At 35.4% G+C, this 19706-nt stretch overlaps 1 protein-coding gene across 2 annotated transcripts in view; it reads left to right on the forward strand.

Moving 5' to 3' along the window:
- The window catches only part of EXOC2 (exocyst complex component 2), a 256076-nt gene that overhangs the window by 228739 nt on the left and 7631 nt on the right, over positions 1-19706 (forward strand). For both annotated transcript variants that reach the window (XM_054591988.1, XM_054591989.1), the window contains exons 24-25: positions 10882-10937; positions 11122-11244. In XM_054591988.1, coding sequence (XP_054447963.1) covers positions 10882-10937; positions 11122-11244 — 179 coding nt within the window. The remainder of the gene's footprint in view (positions 1-10881; positions 10938-11121; positions 11245-19706) is intronic.

Below are 19706 nucleotides of genomic sequence, written 5' to 3' on the forward strand. Positions count from 1 at the left end.
ATGTGTGGTTGCCACTTGCACACCCCCTTCTGGAGACCCAGCCCACAACCCAGGCATGTGCCCTGACTAGGAATTGAACCTGTGACCCTTTGGTTTGCAGGCCAACACTCAATCCAGTGAGCCACCCTAGACAGGGCCCCAACAGGTTTTAATAGTCAAAATTTGGCTTCTAAAACATGCTTATTAAAAGATTTAAAAGATTTTTAAAAGATTTATTATTATATAAATGAGACTTTAAACTCCAAGTTAGCTATTGGCTTTTCATACTCTGTCTTCAATTTTATTACAACTCTTAATTGTTTTAAATTTCAAGGTCTTTAGTTTAATAGCTAAAACATATAATGGGATTTTATTTCTTAAGTTGTATATGGAATCATATATATTGGGAATAGGAACCATACCATATTACTTCTTTGCTATGCTCCATGGTAATGATTCCAATGATAGAGATGCGATAGTGGCTCCATAAAATAGTATTTCTGGGCATTTTCATACTATCTACATTGGACCACACATAGGTGAAGCACTTTCTGTGTATTAGCTGTGTACAGAGCCACACAGCTAAATAGGCGGAGGCAAGATTCTAACCCAAGCCTGTATTAATTCCGATTTAATTGTTGTCATTCTTATTTTTTTAATCAATCAATACTCAGTCTAAAAGATCAATTGAGACTTTGAAAATTGAACAATTATTACAGACCAGTTTATAAAATATTTCATATGTGGTGAAGCCTCATATTATAAAACATTAATTTGCATATAAAAACTGCCTCCTATTTTCTTGTCATTTTCACTTTTCTAATTGAAGTTGCTAATGAAAAAGACTAAATTGAAACGAGTTTCAGTGAGTTTGGTTTATCAGTTAATGTTTAATTTTTACCTTCAAGTCTAAAATTAAGTGTATCAAGTTTCAAATGAAATGATATTCTATGCTAAATGTGTAGTCTATAATAGTTTATGTTATTATAATCATAGTTCTGTTTTACGCATCAGATTTTAACTTTGAAATAGGAGAGGTTGTGGTTCTCTTGCCCATATTCAGTCTTAAAAGCTGTCTGTGAAGTATATGAATGGTAAATAAATTCTTGTGCATATAATCCTTTCTTACAAATGGAAAAAAATAAGCCATGAAATCATTTTACTGTTATTTTCATTGCTAGCAATATTTTTTATTTTCATACAAGAAAGTTTTCCCATTCATATAAAAGCTAGGAGGTCATATTAATTAAAGTCCTCCTCCCTCCCCTTCCTAAAAAAGATCCTGAGGAAGAAAATAGAAAACTGTATAGCGTGAAGTGATTCATTCACATAACTACATATGAAGGGTATCCTTTCCTTGAATATTCATTTTAAAAATCCCCTATATGGCAAAGGACATTTACCAATTTAGGAATGAGTGAACTAAAACATGAAGACCTGGTACTCAAAAAGCCTTATTGCAACAAAAGATATTTTTGTTGCAGAATATCTATGCCTTTCGCTCTGTCTGGCAATATTCATACAGTTTCTGGTTACTTTGTGTTTAATAGGCAGTAATTTCGATAACGTGTCTTCAGAGTGTAATTGAATAGATAATTTACTTGAAAAAATAATACCCCATAGTTCTTTCATGTTGTGTTTCAGTTTGACCAAAAAAAAGTACATTGTGGGATATTTATAGTATTTTTTCAATCTATTTATATCTGTAGACTAGGACTGATAACTGATTTAGGGCACAGGGGTTAAAAACAGGAAATGTGGTTTATAATGTAAGTAGTATCTCCAGAGTTTCCAAAGTTTGATTTTTTTTTTTTTTATACAATTGACTGAAGGGTATCATGTTTCAAAACAACATTAGGCAGCATACCTTGAAATTTGTCTGTGTTAAAGGAGTCGTCTGTCCAATTATGACAGGAAATGCTTCATGGAAAAGTTTACCTTCTTGGTATAGGTTGAAATTGTATAGCAGTTGTTTTCTGTAATTACACCATGTTCCTTCAATCAGCTCTTTTTCAGACAGCCTTTACACAGTCAGATTAAATATGTCTTATGTAACTTTTAGTAAATTTCCTTTGATCTTTGTATTTAGCTTAATTTTCTTTAGTGTTTTAATTGAAAGTTTTGTCATCATAGTTGAGGAGGTGCATGTGTGTATTATAGCTATTAATAATTATAGTAATTAGAGAATTACCATAATTCTCAGTTAAAAAACAAAAAGAAAAACAAAAAAGCATGAAGCAGGGATATCATTTTGTATGGCCCGAATGACTGGTTGGCAGAATTAATCAAAAACCTTTGAATCAGCAATTCTACTTCTAGGAAGAGGTTTTACATAAAGTATTCCATGAAAATACAAGGATAGGTGTCCATTGCAGCATTATTTATAGTAGTACACACTGAAAGGCAACTTAACTACCTAAGAGTAGGAGAATAAATTATGAGTAAGTAGAATGAATAATAAAAATGAATAACTTAGAATAAATAGTAGGGACATAAATAAATATGGTATAACCTTATACTATAGCATACTAGGCAGCCATTGAAAATTCTAAGGTGGCTATGCATACACTGGCATGGAAGAACTTTTGTGATATATTATGGAATGAAGTAAGCAAGTTTCAGGAAGAGAATGTGTAGTGTAATCTCATATTTTAGGGAAAAAACAATAATAACCATAATATAGGCATGCACAAATGTGATGACAAAACTTTCAATTAAAACACTAAAGAAAATTAAGCTAAATACAAAGGCCAAAAGAAATTTACTAATATATATTTTCTATATTTAGGAACTATATATATATGAAAATATATTGGAAAAGATCTGGCAGAATACACAACAAACTAGGGAGAAGATGGAGAAGTTTATTGGACTTTTATTTGTTATGAAAACATACTTCTGTGGTGTGTTGATTCTTTTCAATGAATGCAAAATTTTTTCAAAATCAAAAATTAATCAAGAATAAATTGTTGATCAATCCAAAATGTTCACTATTCTGTTCTTTAATGTCTGCATAGCAATTTGTCCAAATTATTAATTGTAAGAAGGATCAAATTTGCCTGTATACAAGTTTTAATTTATAAAGCATTTCTCATACTTTAAAGAAAACCTGAAGGCCCAATAAATTAACTGATTTTCCAGCTAAGATGTACAACCAAGTCATGGCATACACACTGTACATTATCTGTTACAGATCATTGCTAGGCATTATATCTTTCCAACAAATCAGGGAACCATTTTTTCCACAAATGCTGCTAAGGATTCTAGTCAAACAGAAACCCTCTGTGTGCCATTGTGAGTTTTATTGTTTGCCAAACAACTTTATTTTATACAGTTACTTTCTTTGCTGTTTTAGAGAAGATGAAAGACCCTCTCCTATTTGCAATTATGGTCACATTTTCTTGAACCTGGGTGTGTCCTTCTAGAATGTAGGTCTTGTAAGGAGAGGGACTGTGTTTTTTGTGGGTTTGCTCTTTTTTGGTCACTGCTACTAAAACCCCAGCACCTGAGATAGAGTCTGGCATGTAATAATAACAAGAACTCAATAATTTTTAACAGTGTGCCGATTACAAAAACCAACTGCCCTCTTCATTAGATTAAAAGAAGAAGCTGACTTCTTCTTTTCACGATAGCAAGAAAAAAGACTCTTTTTCTCCTTTGATGTACGAAAAACAAGACCTTCATTCTTGGAGAAGATAGTGTGTGGTATGTAGGCCCACTTACAGGAAGCCCACCCTGTGAAAAGAAGCCTACAGGTTCTTGCTCAGAGCAGAGATGAGCTTTGTTTTCTCCATGGGGAATTTCCACACTAGGCTACTAGATTAATTGCTCAGTGATAGTCTAGATTGATACTGTGTGGGCGGGGACACTTTTTTGGTCAAATATCATGACACATTCTAATTTCATATTCAGAGAGTACAAGAGATCTAATTGTTTAGAAGCTGTTCTCATTCCCTTGCCTAAATAACATGGAAAGTTGTGGGTGTTTATCTAAGGGGAATCTTTGTAAAAGCAATACTACTACATAATAATGCAGCATCTGTAAGTAATTTCAAGGAGCAAGTCAGTTTGCCTTGTTTTTCCTGGTCATACTCTCCACATTGACAGCACCTTCTCTAATAGTACCATAAATTTGGCATTTACGGCCCACTGTGAAAACCTAGATTTCCTAACACGTGAACTGAGAGTGCAGTGTGTTGTAATATATCTGAGCATCTGCCTAAGTATCTAGCATATAGAGAACATTCAGCAAATATTTAATGGTTTATTATTTGGAATAAACTATTTGTTCAAGTACATAGCTAGAAAAATAAGACATATTTGGAAAACAAATGTATTTACCCTCAGCAGTATTTTATTCTGCTCTACTTTCTTAATTCAAATTGTATTTTTCAAATGAATTCTTAAAAATTATTTCAGGACTTTGTTTTCTTAAATCCTGTGAGCAATGAAAGACACAGGCTTTAGCAGAGAATACCTCCTTTGCACAAAAAGTGAGCAATTTATGTTTTTAGTGGATGACTTAGATATAGAGTTATATATTATAGAATTCAACATATATTAAATTTTTTCATTCAGTCAGTCACCTATCAATTTACGTAAGAGGGTTAAGTCCTAGGAATTTACTAGTGAGCAAGACACATAAGGTTTTTGCCTTCTTTGATTTCTTAAGTCATAAATATTTTTGAACATCTGCAGCAGGCCAGCCACTGTGGCAATTACTGAGGATACAAAGGTGAGGTAAGTGAGGTGATCCTTGTGCTTGTAGTTTACAGTCTAGCAAGGGAGAGGGATTAATCACATAGTCACACAAATGGGAAGCTGTGGCAGTAGAAGAATGGGACCCAGCAGTGAGGACAGGGGAGGAGAGCTAAGTGCAGCACCTTGGAAGTACAAGGGAAAGTCAGTGGGTGTTACCAGTAACACTGCCTTCCATAGATGGCTGCTTGCTATCATCAGCTACTTACAAATATTTCATTTAATAAATGGTATCTCTGTTTTATAAAGAGAAAGCAACAAGTTAGAGCCGTTTAGAAACTTGCCCAAAGGTGGCTGATTAGTAAGTATCATGGATATTTGAGGTCAGGATCTTCTTCTGCCTTCTGTTCACATTTACAGTGTAGGGGGGAAGGAGGCTTACAGTTGTTCGTATGGAAACTAATACAATAATCAGTGAATAATAATGCAAGAATAAACTCTGTTTTGTGCACTCATAGCTGCAAACCTACTTTTGCCACACCCTGTATAATTCTAATTCAAGCCACTCGTCATATCACCATAGGAGCCATCTTCCTAGCCTTCCCAAGGATGTAGTGTTTAACCATTCTTTTCAGAACCAATATGACAAAAGAGTTCCACTAAAATTCCAGCTTCCAGAGAATTTTATGTAAACCAGCGAAATAAAGAGTATCATGAAAGACAAGTCTCTCTAGTTATAGCACATTATAGTGACTTTTGATATTGTATATTAGCTGTCTACTGTTGGCATGTTCTCACGCACATTCAACTGTTCTGAGATTCCTAGTGCCCCTCAAAAGAACTTCACCTACAATTCAGATATGCTGCAGCTAGGTGACAAGATGACAGGCTTTTTTTGTTTGTTTGCTTTGTTTTTAATCCTCACCTGAGGACATATTTATTGATTTTAGAGAGAAAGGAAGGGAGAAAGAGAAAGAAACATCAATCCTCTTCTGTTTGTGCTCTGGCCACAGATCGAACCAGCAACCTTGTGGTGTACCAGCTGACACTTCAACCAACTGAACCACTCAGCCATAGCAAGATGACAGTTTTGATGGGTTACGTTGCCCAGACTTCTATACCATGTGTTTCAGGAATAGAAATTAGTGGGGGTAGGGGGGTTCAGTCATCATACCTTTTACCCAGCTATTTGTGTCTTTATTTTAAAACTAGCACCTGAAATAGGAGGGCAGGCCCCTTGTAGGCTTCCCCTGCTAGGTGAATGTTCTAGAAACTCATCTGTATCAGTGTACCAGCTGGTGGTGGTGTGAGAGGCCGCATTCTACTTCAGTGAAATTTTTTTTGAAGACTCTTTCAACACACGTTTGCCGATTTCATGAAAGTTGATTTACGAGCATACCTGCTCACACTGCGCTGAGTGTTCAGAAGCTTTTGATCAAAAACGGCATGACCCCCGTGCTCCACCCTCCCTATTCACCTGATCTTTCCCTGAGTGACTACATTTTTATTTCCCTGGATAGAAAAAGTCCTCAAAGGCAAACATTTTGCTGATGTGGAACAGGTGAAATAAAAAAAAAAGAGGCAGCAAAATCAACAAGTTCAAAAACTTTTGAGCAGTGGGAAAAAAATGTCTCGAGAGATGTATTGCATCAAATGAAGAGTACTTCAAAGTTGACTGAAATTAAAACCTGTAAGAATAAATACACAATTTTTTATAATTCTGGGTTTTTTTGGGGGGTCTCCCCTTCCATGTGTACTACTTTGTAATCTATAAAATGCTTCTTACCACTAAATGATACCCTCTCTCAGAGTAGGATATGTCTATTTTGCTTACTTTTGTATGCCCCCATCTAAGAGTACCTAGCAAATAGTACATATATGACAGATATTTGAAGAATAAAGGAATAAATGTGTGACATTTTTGTAATAGCTTTGTTAGCAAAACACTAGGCAGTTGCCTAAAAAGTGAACTAATTTTTGTCTAAAGCCATATAATTAGTGTATAGGTAGACAGACCTGGATCTTAAGTTTCCTGACTTTCCATTGAATGTTCTTTTTGCTACCTCAATAAACTAAAAGTCGTCATCAACATTTAATGTTAATATTAAAATTAGAATATAGTAGTGGGAAGAGAAGGAATACATGCAACCGAAGTTAACTACAAAATGGTGCCTTTGTCACAGTCGTGGAGCTTTTGAAAACAGTGGCCAAAATCAAATCCTGGTCCTGGCCCTAAGTGCCATGACCATGGTCCCTTTGAACTCATTCTTCATTCTGCCATCTGCTTTAAGGCCTCAACTATTCTGATGACAAAATATATGTAGAGCCTTTCTCTGACAGCTCCAGAATCTTTCTCAGGCAACATCTTTTTTTGGTGTTATTACTACCTCTTTCTTACTTTCCAAATCTAAGCCTTTCCATTGAAGGGAGAGACTGTCAAGTTTATCTTAGCTGTCAGTGAAATCACAAGGAAGACCCAACTTTACATTTCCCAAAACTCAAATCTGTTCTCTTCCAACTTGGAGTGTTTGCATTTTCATTCTTTTGGCATGATTTCCATACTTTCTTTCCCATTCAGGCAAGAGCAAATGGCCACTTTAGCTACTGAAAAGAAGATTGCTACCTGTTGCCAGCTGTGTTTTGGTGGGGTTCTTTGATGTCAGTACAGTATGGAGCAAGTGAAGTTATCTCGGGCATCTATCTCTATTACTGGCTTCTTTTGATAAAAGATTTTTGAAAGAACTGACAGTCCTCCTACAGTTGGATTTGGAGCAACATGGTAAAACAACTCAACAGATAAACCCAAAGGGTTAATCTGCATTTAGTTTGTTAGAAACCCATCTTAAAATCTCAGTGTGGACCTCTGAGTGAGTATAGGGTAGAGGCTAGGGAAGGAAGGCTCTGAGCACAGTTTATACTGGCTTTGTTTCTCATTAGATAACTGGCTGTAGGATGAAGTGAAGAGAGAAAGGAATTGAAATTCTTAACTAGGAAGACCACAAAGATCTTATCTCTTTCATGTTTATAAACCTTCATTCCTCACTCTGTAGACACGGACTCTGTCTAGTCTTTAAGACCTTTGCCCTGACTTTGCCACCCCTCCCCCAATGCTATTCTTTAACCTTTCAAGGATATCACAAAATAGAAATAGCAAGTAAATGTTTCACAAATTAAATTGGAGTACAGAGATTTTTTAAAAAATATAAAACCCTTTCATATAGACATTTAGTACTAATTTTGAACAACTAGATACATATATGAACACCAGTAAATTAAGGCAAAAATAACTAAGCACGTTGGGGTCATATTGGGTATACTTACATATTCTGCTGGAAGGACCTAATGTCTGACTGCCTCTGATGTATGCCTAGTAGTGTTCACTACGGAGTAGAATCTCAACAAATTCATTTTAAATGAATGAATGAGCACTTTTAGACATTCCCTTAGAACTAAGCAATTTTAGCCCGTAAGCAGTACAAAAAAGCTTTTTTTATTGTATTTTATACAATGGTGGCTCTTTTGCAGAGAAGCAATCAATAATTTTTTTTTATATTTAAAAATTTTTCATTGTTAAGTTATAACACCATTATTTTGGGAGGTTATAACTATTTCACCAAACTTTGCCTTGAGCTAGCATGCATTTTTGAGATATGTTCAATGTAATGCTATGTTTTTGAACCTTTACTGAGTTACTGGGACTTAACTGGGAGCTCTTTTTCTGTTCATCCCTAGGGCCACAATTTTTTTCCTTTTCTTTTTGCAACATAGCCACTTACCCCTTGAAGCAGTTTGTCATTTGTTGTTGTTTGGGGCAGAGGGACAGTTATATCACTTTTTTCTGTTCACAAAAATAAGGTCTCTAAGAAATTCAGATTTTTTTACTTGTCCAAGGTTAAGGTTCTGTGCTCCTTCCACTACATTATCCCTGTGAAATCTGTAGTCAGTGTAACATAAAACAGGAAGATTGATTTATTATTTCAATTTTTCTGTCAACAGAAGTATGATTCTAGAGGTTGAAAGCACCCTGTGCTTTTTTCCTGCTATTCACAGCTTTGTTTTTAGAATTGTGTTGAGTAATTTAGATTTATCTCGTTTACAGGGTGTTTTATTAGTAATGCTTAGTCTGATGGGTTCTTGCCAGGAAATGTTTTTCCTATCAGGGTCAGAGTGGGAGTTGAGTTTATAGCATACTGAGCATGTGACATTGTCTTATTTCATTCTAAGTTTAATTTTTTGCTTTTTAGTCAGCACTCTGGCCCCACTCTTGTATTCACACTAAAGAATTTTAGATCTTAAAAACTACCCTCATATTTTCAGTCATCATTGCTAGAACCCAAACTCCTGACATTGTTCATATAGTAGCATATAGGACCCTGGTTTTCATGGAGGTTAGAGACTTGAATTTCTTACTCTTACGTTGCTTAGATCATCACTGGCCTAATATTGTGCTTTTGTTCTTCTATTTTTAGTAACTATATATATTTTATATATGTATACATTTATTAGCTAGTCTTCCACAGGGTTGCAATTTAAAGATTCTAGGCCTGAGTACAGTGATTTTGGACTGTTGAACCAAAGTGCTCTTCCTTGCCTCCCTCCACTCACATTGGGAGAACTGCCCAGGGAGCAGGAATAAGATGAGGCATATTGACCCTGATGATCATGAAGATCAAGCCAGGTCGAACCTCATGCCATGACTGTAGCAGTGAACAATCCAAGGGACATCTCTGTGGTATGGCTTTCTTCTTACAAGAAGAAAGCTTTTCTGGTCTTGAGCACAAGTTAATTTATTTCACTTCCACTTACAAGAGACTCCTATATTATTTTCCCCTACCTCCCAGATAAGACTTGTTACCTTGCAGTTATCTTTTTTCAGGAAGAGTCAACTAATTTTTGGATTATATTTAACTAATATTCAGTCAGCTTTCTCAGTCTTCCCATCAGAAAAATATAATAAATAACACCTGAACCTTCATATCTCAAAGAAATATATGTGAAATTTGCTCTTCAAAAGAAAAACAGTATACCTATATATACACCATTATATATGACAGAAATCAAAAGCAACTTATGTATTTAGAATCTGTAAATGCCAATTCAAAAAGTTGATTATAGTTCTTAGTATTTATCTCAACTTTCCTCAGTAATCAATAACTTGAGTGATATTTGGGAAAAGATTTTAACACCATTACTGTTAATACACATGATTTTACAGTGTAGTAGAAATTTCCCTGTTTTATAGAGAAGGAACTGTCAGTACATGAAATTAATTTAGGTTTTTTGAAATATTCCACTCCAAATCAAAGTAGTTTTGGAGTTACAGTAAAGTAGCATTTTGTTCTTACGCTTTTTTTCTTGCATTATAATGAAAGCTGTTAATGAATTCTGTTTGAATACCAGTACCAGTCATGTGCATTATCTTCTTTACGCCTAGCTGTTAAGTTTATTAATAGAAGAAGAAATGGCTCACAGTCTTCTTGCCAAAAGTTACAGCTTGTAAATTATGAAATTGGGGTTTGATCCAAGATAATCTGACTTTAGACTTTTATACTGTTAAATCTTCTTGCCTGCTTTTAAGTGAAGTAGTGTTCCTTAATTCTTTACCATCTGAAATATGGTATTTTGTCCTGTCTTTAACATGTTTTACAGAATCAGATTGAATGTGGCTTTGTCAGAAGGTTCTCCTAAAAGTAAATTTTTTAAGACCAAAATATTTTGCATAATAATTTGACTTCTCCTTTTGGCATTATAATGCTACAATATTTAGCATATGTTTTATAAGTTTTGATAAATACTCTTCTGTTGTCTATTTTTTGGTTTGTTAACTTGACTGTGTGTATGCATAAATGAAGAAATCAAAGGACATTTTAAAATTTCAGTTTTGAAGGAGGGTGACCAACAATAATAGAGAACATAAACAATGACAATGGAAAAATAATGACAGAAATCGCTTAAGTAATATAACCTTTAAAAAAAAAAAAACCTGTACAAACATAGTCCTTTCACCATTTGGTTCTCAAAAGGAAATCAACAGTGGTGGTGTTACTTTCTGTTTCTCCTTAGACAACTGTGAGGCAGTAGTACTGTGCATGGTGATGCCAGCAGGGGGTGAGGCAGTAGTACTGTGCACAGTGATACCAGCAGCGGGGACAGGCGGCTTGTGTTTCCATTAAATGCCTTTTCCCTCCCCCACCTTGATTTCAGGCGTCAGAAACTATTTGAAAGAAGCATTGGTGAATATAATTGCAGTACACGCAGAGGTAAGCTATCATTAGATGTTCCTAAGAGGTATGGGTAACTGGAAAAGGAGAAAAAGACTAATTTATGGTTTTTCTAGTAGCCTTTTTTCCCAACATTTTTGTGCATCCCTTTGTGTTTAACAAATTAAAGTCAGGACAAGTCCCCATAATGCACCATTTCTCCTTATTTTAAACCTTCTTTCAGGTATTCACTATTTCTAAGGAATTGGTGCCTCGGGTCCTGTCCAAGGTGGTTGAAGCAGTTTCTGAAGAGCTCAGTCGACTCATGCAGTGTGTTTCATCCTTCAGCAAAAATGGAGCATTACAGGTACCACAATTACTCAGTTCCATGCCAAATTTCATTTCCTTTAAACACACAGGTGTATTTTTAATCATCAATCTTATGATATACAGATTTTTTTTTATGGATCTGCTGATTTGAGCTCCACATCATCTCTCCTGCATAAGCTTTACCCATTATGTCTTGTCTACAAGTTCTGGAGTTTCTGTGTTTAGAGCAGAGCAAGACCTTGATAACTCTTGTGAAATTATCTTGAATGTGGATTCCTTCTAAAGTTGTATATTTTTTTTGTTTTATTTTATAGTTGTCTTTACTACATTTAATTTTACAAGAAATTTTTAGTAGCTTTTTAAAAAATAAATATAGGAACAATTAAAATAAGACATCATTGTCACAGATTAATATGTATTAAAAATACTGGTAATAGCCAGTATTGGCAACCGTGAAAGGAACTGGGTATTCATAGACTCTTTTTCTTCATCTTAAAGCGGTCCCTTTAGCATATTTTGCAGTGCTTTATTATTTGTTGAAATTAAACCTGTTTTTGTATATTTCTTGGCTATTTCTAATATTTTTTAAAAAAGCTTTCAATGACTTTTTGGTATTCTTTATCCATTGATTAAAGATTTGTAAAATTTTTTTCCCCTAAAAAAAACCCAACTATATTAACCCTTTTTTAGATATGTGGCACATACTTTCCTATTCTATTACTTGTCCTTTAACTTTTTTATATGTATATTACTATATAGTCTTAAATATATAATATAGTCATACTGTCAATATTTTACTTTATAGCTTCTGGGATTGAATATTATACTTCAGGGTAAGAAAAATATTAGTTTGTATTTTCTCCTAAAACTCCTTAGATTCTACATACTGATTTTTAACTTACCCGAATATTTCTTGTATAATGCGTGAAATAAGGCTCTATATTCGTTTTATTTCAACAAATTGCAGTCCATACACCTTATTAGTTGAATAAGCCTTATTTTACTAATTGGTTTGAAATATCAGTTTAATCATATATTACATTGTTAGGCAGATATATACATTTTTTTCTAGAATGCTCATTATATTTTGTTGATCTTGATTATTTCTGTGCTGGTGTCATGTTTTAATTGCTGAGACTTTATAATGGGTTTAAATTTTTTAATGTTTTATAATTGACTTTGACATTAAAAAAATAAAATCAATCTGCATTTAAAAAAATGAAACAAACAAACTCCTACCTTTTGCAACAACATGGATGCAACTGGAGAACATTATGCTAAGTGAAATAAGCCAGTTGGTGAAAGACAAATACCATATCATCTCACCTATAGGTGGACTCTATTCAACAAAATTAACGAACAAAATAAACCATAGGCATGGAAACATGGGGCAGACTGAAAGTGACCAGAGGGGATGAGGAAAGAGGACAATGGTGGAAAGAAGGGGAAGGTACTAGATAAAGAACGTGTATGAATGACCCAAGGACATGGACAACAGAGTGGGAATTGACTGTGGGGGTGGGTGTTGGGAGCGGGATGGGTGGAGGAGGGCAAAGGGGGAAAAACTGAGACAAATGTAATAGAATAACCATGACTTAAAAATTTAAAAAAAAAATTTAGTAATTTTATTTATTTATTTTTAAGATTTATTTATTTTTAGAAAGAGGGAAAGGGAAAGAGAAAGAGAGGGAGAGAAACATAAAGCAACATGCTACCTCTTGCACACTCTCAACTGGGGACCTGGTGGACAACCTAGGTATGTGCCCTGACCAGGAATTGAACCAGTGACCTTTCCATTCACAGGTGGTGCTCAGTCCACTGATCACACCCTCCAGGGCTAGCAATTTTCTTTTAATAAGTCTTTTCAAACTATTCAATGTAGTTTGCATAGAAACAACAAATAACTTGTCTCTTTGTCTTAATAGTCCATTGGTTTATGTTGCAGCTATTTAAATTACATAATTATGATAATAAATATAACTTATATAAACCAGATGATTCTTTGTATGCATACAGCCAAATTAGTAGGACCTAAGTTGTGCAGGCAATTGGGGAGTGACCCCTTACTTGTAAGCTTTCCGTCATCTAGAACATAGTATGTTTTTTAAAAAGTACTGGCAGTTTTTCTTTCAGTAATGGCTGAAGGAACTCTTATCAGGCCAATCCCCTATTTAAAAAAAACTGTAATCTTAATATATAAAAATTTTAACATGTTAAAAAAACAAAAACAAAAACATGAAAACACTTGGAGAAATGACCATTAGTAAATGATTCAGGAAGAAATGGCACTTGGGTGAATGCCTCACTTTTTTATGGATTTTAGCCTGAAAGGAGGTCCATAAAACCTGCATCTTTTAGGCTTGAAGAATAAGGCAAGCACTACAGGAAAGTGAGGAAATTATCCTAGAGAGCAGAAGGCAAGAGCTTTAAATAGTGTGTATAAGCTACATGAATCTGTAGTTGGCCTCTAAAGTATACATGCATGGCTGGACTCCGCTATAACCAGCCCAATTAAAGCTAAAAGAACTGAAGTAAGAATTAAAATGCTGTCCAAGAGTCAGGAGTTTTCAGTTTGAGTGCAAATAAATAAATTGCTTGCTAAAACAAGCAGAACAAAATCACTACTCTTCAGAGGCATATTCTCAGAGAATCCAGAGTCTCCCTAGTATGACATACACAGTGTCCAGGATACAGTCCAAATCTAATGAAATGTACAAACAGAACAAAACAGGAAAACATGACCCATTTTCTATAGAAAAGACAAGCAACTGAGAGCAACCTTGAGTTGATCTAGTTGTTGGAATTCAAAGACAAGGATTTTAAAACTGTTGTGTTCAGTAATACAAAAGAGATTCTGCTTAAATGAATGAAGAGCTAGGAAACCTCAGGGAAAAAGAAACCTTAAAATAGGAACTAAATGGAAATTGTGGAGTGGAAAAAAAAATTATATATATATATATAAAATTTTTTTTTACAATCCGTTAGATCAGAATAACTGCAGAATGGAGAGGACAAAAGGAAAAGTCACTGAATTTGTAGATCCCATATGAAGAAAAGAGAAAAGAATAATTGGGAAAAAATTAACAGAGCACTAGGGACCCCTGAGGCAACATCAAAAGGCCTAGCGTACATATAATTGAACTTGTGAAAGAGTCAGAATTGCCAGTCAGCACTTGAAAGATGATCAGCATCATCAGTTGGAGCTCTCGCACATTGTTGGGAGTGTATATCATACAACTACTTTGGGGAAAAACTCTTGCAGTTTCTTTGAAAACTAAACATACACATTCCCTATGACCCAGCCATTCTAATCATAGGTATTTAACCAAGATGACTTAAAATATATACTCATGAAAAAAGCATGCAAGAATGCTCATAAATTTTCTTCATAATAGCCAAAAACTGTAAACAGCCTAGGTGTCTCAGAATAAACAAACTGTGGTAATGTTCATATAATGAACTGCTTATTGAGCATTAAGGAGGACAAACTACTGGTATCACTGGGTAAAACTCAGGAGCATTCAGCTGAATGAAGGAATCCTCACACCAAAGCACACATATTATTATATGAGTTTCTTATCTGTGGTAGGAAAACAAAAAATCTCAGGAAAATGCTCTCCTCTGGGTGTTGAGATTAAGTAAGAAGGCGCCTGAGGGGGTAGCTCTATATCTTGATATGGGTCTCCATTGCTCAGGTGTATGCATCAGTCAAAACTCATCACAGGGTATACACTGTAAGATTTGTCCATTGTATAGCATGTAAATTTTAACTCACAATATAAAAAATAAAGAGCATTGATCAATTCCCAGTGAGGGCACATGCCTGGGTTTCAGGCCAGGTCCCCAGTCGGGGGCATGCAAGATGCAACCTATCAACGTATCCCTCATGCCCCAATGTTTCTCTCCCTCTCTCCCACTCTTCCTCTCTCTAAAAATAAATAAATAAAATCTTTTAAAAAATGAATTGAAACAGGCTACTGTGGTTAATCATGCATGGTAAAGTACAGCAAAACAATGTGATAGATTGGTAGTTGGATAGATAAATGATAGTGTTAGTTAATGTTCATGGTAAAGTCTAGTAGTTTACAGGTGTTCACTGTAAATTCTTTCAAAGTCTCTATACATTTGAAAATTTTCATACAAAATATTGGGAGGCAAAAGAATAGAGGGCTCTTGTTAATTTGGCAAGTTGGTTGGGGTAAAATCTGTTACAAAAACATCTCTATTTCCAGTTGCCACCAATTTTCTCTAAAAATTTGATTTATCAGCCTTTAGATATAAAGCTTAAAGGATATTATTATAGTAATTCTGTTGCAGGAGAACAGTAGCATAAATGGTGTGATACTAAAGATTAATTAAAAGAAAGTTGCAGTAACTACAGTTGACCTAGGCAGTTTTGAAACTATACAATAACAAAAATCTCTCCTCCAGGCAAATTTTCTCTGCAATTCATTTACCTGATAGCAAACTTCTCTCAAAAGCTAGCGAGAAAAAGTTAGGAAGAAATACTAGAATGAGCTGGAGAACTTTTTCCATATACTGCAGGTCATCAAATAACAAACGTTGTTTTGGTCAACATCATTTCATTATATTGTTGATGGGAAAAAAATTAATTCCCGGCCGTTTCGGGTTTGCACATTCTCACCACATCTTGAAGGTTCTCTCTAGGTCCTCTTGTTTCCTCCCACATCCCAGAGCTGTGTACATGTCTACAGTGTTCCATCTATGTGAATGTGAGATGTGTCATATGCCTATAACAGAAGGCACATCCTGTCCAGGGTGGAGCCTGCCTGCAGCCTCAGCTGCCAAGATGGGCTTCTGCCACCTGTGACCCTGAACTGGAATGAGTTAGAAAATAATGAGTTTACTTGTTTTCATTAATCTTTCTTAAATGTATGTATAGCTCACTGTTCCTTCAGTGTTTAATATTAGAAGTGTTTGGGGTCTTTTGGTGATTTTTTTTTTTTTTTTGACCAGAAATATGCCATAGAATTTAACTCTTGTTTCCAGCAGTTAGCCTATGGTAAAATTGGTTTCATTCTACATTTGTCTTAAAGTCATAGTTTCCAAGATCCTATCAATGACATTAAGTGAGGGCTTCCTGTTCACATGTCCAGAAGAACACTGGCCACCTTGACTGTTTTAACCTCTAATATTTTGATACTTCTAGGAACTGGGCAGGCATTTTTCCATTTTGAAAGGGTTCAAATGAGTGTAACTGCCCCACTTTGCCCTTTCCCATTGAGAATGGCTGTTTTTGACATCCTTCTTTTGAACAGAAAACTCTGAGAGAGACTATAGGTTAATAATCTTTACTAATTATTTATATAAAAGGCCAGTGCATCAGTCTTCAAAACCTTTCTAAGAACCAGTTTAGAGAGGAGAGAGGAGTCGAGAGACAGTTTAGTGATTTTAGCTGGTCTTTTAGCATGATAGTTTTTGGCATACAGTTTTTTTGTATATTATATAAATAACGACAACTTTTTTAATTGGCATAACCCATAGGTTAATTAATATACCTTGTTTGAATAAAGTTTATACATGAAGATTAGTTTTGCAGTGATTTACTTAATTGTAAAATATTAAATTAAAAGTTCCACATTTTTCCTAGAGGAGAACATTGGCAGGAAACTCTCAGATATTCCATGCAGCAATTTTTTCACAGATATGTCTCCTAAAGCAAGGGACATAAAGGAAAGAATAAACAAGTGGGACCTCATCAAAATAAGAAGCTTCTGCACGGCAAAAGAAAACATCAGCAAAATGAAAAGGGAGCCAACCCTATGGGAAAATATATTCGCTAATGATACATCAGATAGAGGTTTGATCTCCAAGATATATAAAGAACTCACTAGACTCCACTCCAAGAAGACAGACAATCCAATCAAAAAATGGGCAAAGGACCTAGGCAGATGCTTTTCCAAGGAGGAGATACAGAGGGCCCAGAGGCATTTGAAAGGATGGTCAGCATCACTAGCCATCAGAGAAATGCAGATCAAAACCACCATGAGGTACCACCTCACACCAGTCAGAATGGCCATCATAAACAGATCCACAAACAACAGGTGCTGGCGAGGCTGTGGAGAAAAGGGAACCCTAGTACACTGTTGGTGGGAATGCAGACTGGTACAGCCACTGTGGAAGGCGGTGTGGAGTTTCCTCAAAAAGCTGAAAATGGAACTGCCTTTTCATCCAGGGATTCCCCTGCTGGGACTATACCCTAAAAACACCAAAATGGCAATACAAAAGAACCTATGCACCCCAATGTTCATAGCAGCACAATTTACAATAGCCAAGTGTTGGAAGCAACCAAAGTGTCCATCAGTAGATAATTGGATCAAAAAGTAATGGTACATTTACACAATGGAATACTATGCAGCAGAAAGGAAAAAAGAACTACTAAACTTCGCGACAGCATGGATGGAACTGGAGAGCATTATGCTAAGCGAAATAAGCCAGGGGGCAAAAGACAAATACCATATGATCTCACCTATAAGCGGAACCTAACCAACAATACAAAGATGCAAGGAAAATATGACCAGCAACACTGAAAGGAAAAGAAATCAACAGAGACAAGAGGGAAGGAGGGAGGGGTGGGCAGGGAAAGGGAAGGGAAGGGGGAAGACAAGGAACATATAGCAAGCACTCATGGACAAAACCAAAGGGGAAGAGCTGAGGGAGGGAAGGAGGGAGGGGGCAAGGGAAAGTGGTGGAGGGGAGGCAGAGACAAATGTATTTAAAAAGAAAGAAAGAAAAAAAAATAAAGTGAGAAAAGTCTAAAAAAAAAAGTTCCACCTTTTTTTCCTCTTTGATATTTTCCTCATAGATACGTTTTTTAACAGAAACTAAAGTATAAACAGTAGAGATAAATTGTCATACATGTGCTTCCTAGTTACAAACTATTTTTCAGGCTTCTAAAGCACTGAAGAAACCAAACAATTACTTCCCAAACAGAAAAGTTTCACTGAGTATACTGTATCTTCTCAGCTGTTATCTAGATTGGTTACAGAATTTCTAGTAACCCTAATTTAAAGAACTAGCCATGTCTTTCATAATTGTTTTACACTTTATACACTCGTGGAGAATAAGAGGTGTTTCTTTCATATAGTCTCCTGAGCATCACCCACACTCTGGGTACCTGAGTCACAGGTAGAGGATGTGGGCATTCTCTTCAGAGGCTCTTCTAGAACTCTGAGGAAAACGGATCTGTGTAGTCACACTTCTTCACGCTTGCAAACAAGTGTAAGTCTTAGGTTAGCTTTTTGTTCATAAAAGTTTGGTACAGATAAAATTCCTATAGCATACAGTGTTATCCACAAGATAAAAAGAGTATACAATTCAGTGATTTTTTTTTTTTTACTGTGTTCACAGAGTTGTGTAATCATCACCACAATCAATTTTAGAACATTGCATCACCCTAGAAAGAAACGCTGGACCCATTAGCAATCACTTCCCAATTTCCTCCCAGCCCTTCTCCCCAACATTAAACAAGCACAAGTCTGTTTTCTGTCTGCTGATTAGCACATTCTGAAAATTTCATATAAGCAGAATCATATAAATATGGCTTTTTGAGACTGGTTTCTTTCAGTTACATGTTTGAAAGGTTCATCCATGTTGTAGCATGTATCATTTCTTTTTATGGCTGAATAATATTCCATGATATAAAAATACCACACTTTATTTATCCTTTCATTTGATGATTATTTGGGCTGTTTCCACTTTTGTTTTATGTGGGACTTTTTTGTATTTTTTTAAAGATTTTATTTATTTTTAAACAGAGAAGAAAGGAGGGAGAAAGAGAGGGAAAGAAACATCAGTGTGTGGTTGCCACTCCCTCACCCCCTACTGGGGACCTGGCCCTCAACCTAAGCATGTGCCCTAACTGGGAATCGGACCAGCCACCCTTGTTTCACAGGCCAGCATTCAATCCACCAAGCCACACCAGCCAGGGGAAGTTTCCACTTTTGGCTAACATGAAGAATGCCTCTGTGAACATTCATTTACAAGTTTTTGTGGACATATGTTTTCATTTCTCTTGGTTATATACGTAGGACTATAATTGCTAGGTCATATGGTTACTCTTTATCTTTTAATGAACTGCCAGAGTGTTTTCAAAGCAGCTATATCACTTCACTTTTCTACCAGCAGTGTATGAAGATTCCAGTTCCTCTACATCCTTGCCAATACATGTTACTGTTGGTCTTTCAGATTAAGCCATCATTGTGTGTGAGAAATGATATCTCATTCTTTTCATTTTCTTGATAGTTTTCTTTTGAAAACAGAATTTTAAAATTTTGATCAAGTCCAATGTATCTATTTTTTCTTTCATTGTTTGTACTTTGATGTCATTTCTAATAAGGCTTGTGCAGCCTATCACCACAAAGATTTAGTCCTATTTTATTCTAGGTATTTTATAGTTTTACTGCTTACATATAGGTCCATTTTGAGTTAATTTTTTTGTTAAGGAAGGGATCTATTGAGTTGGCCAAAAGGTCATTT

Source organism: Pteronotus mesoamericanus, unplaced genomic scaffold (genome assembly GCF_021234165.1).
Source record: "Pteronotus mesoamericanus isolate MK-2021 breed Mesoamerican mustached bat unplaced genomic scaffold, CSHL_Meso_final scaffold_31, whole genome shotgun sequence".
Taxonomy (NCBI): Eukaryota; Metazoa; Chordata; class Mammalia; order Chiroptera; family Mormoopidae; genus Pteronotus; species Pteronotus mesoamericanus.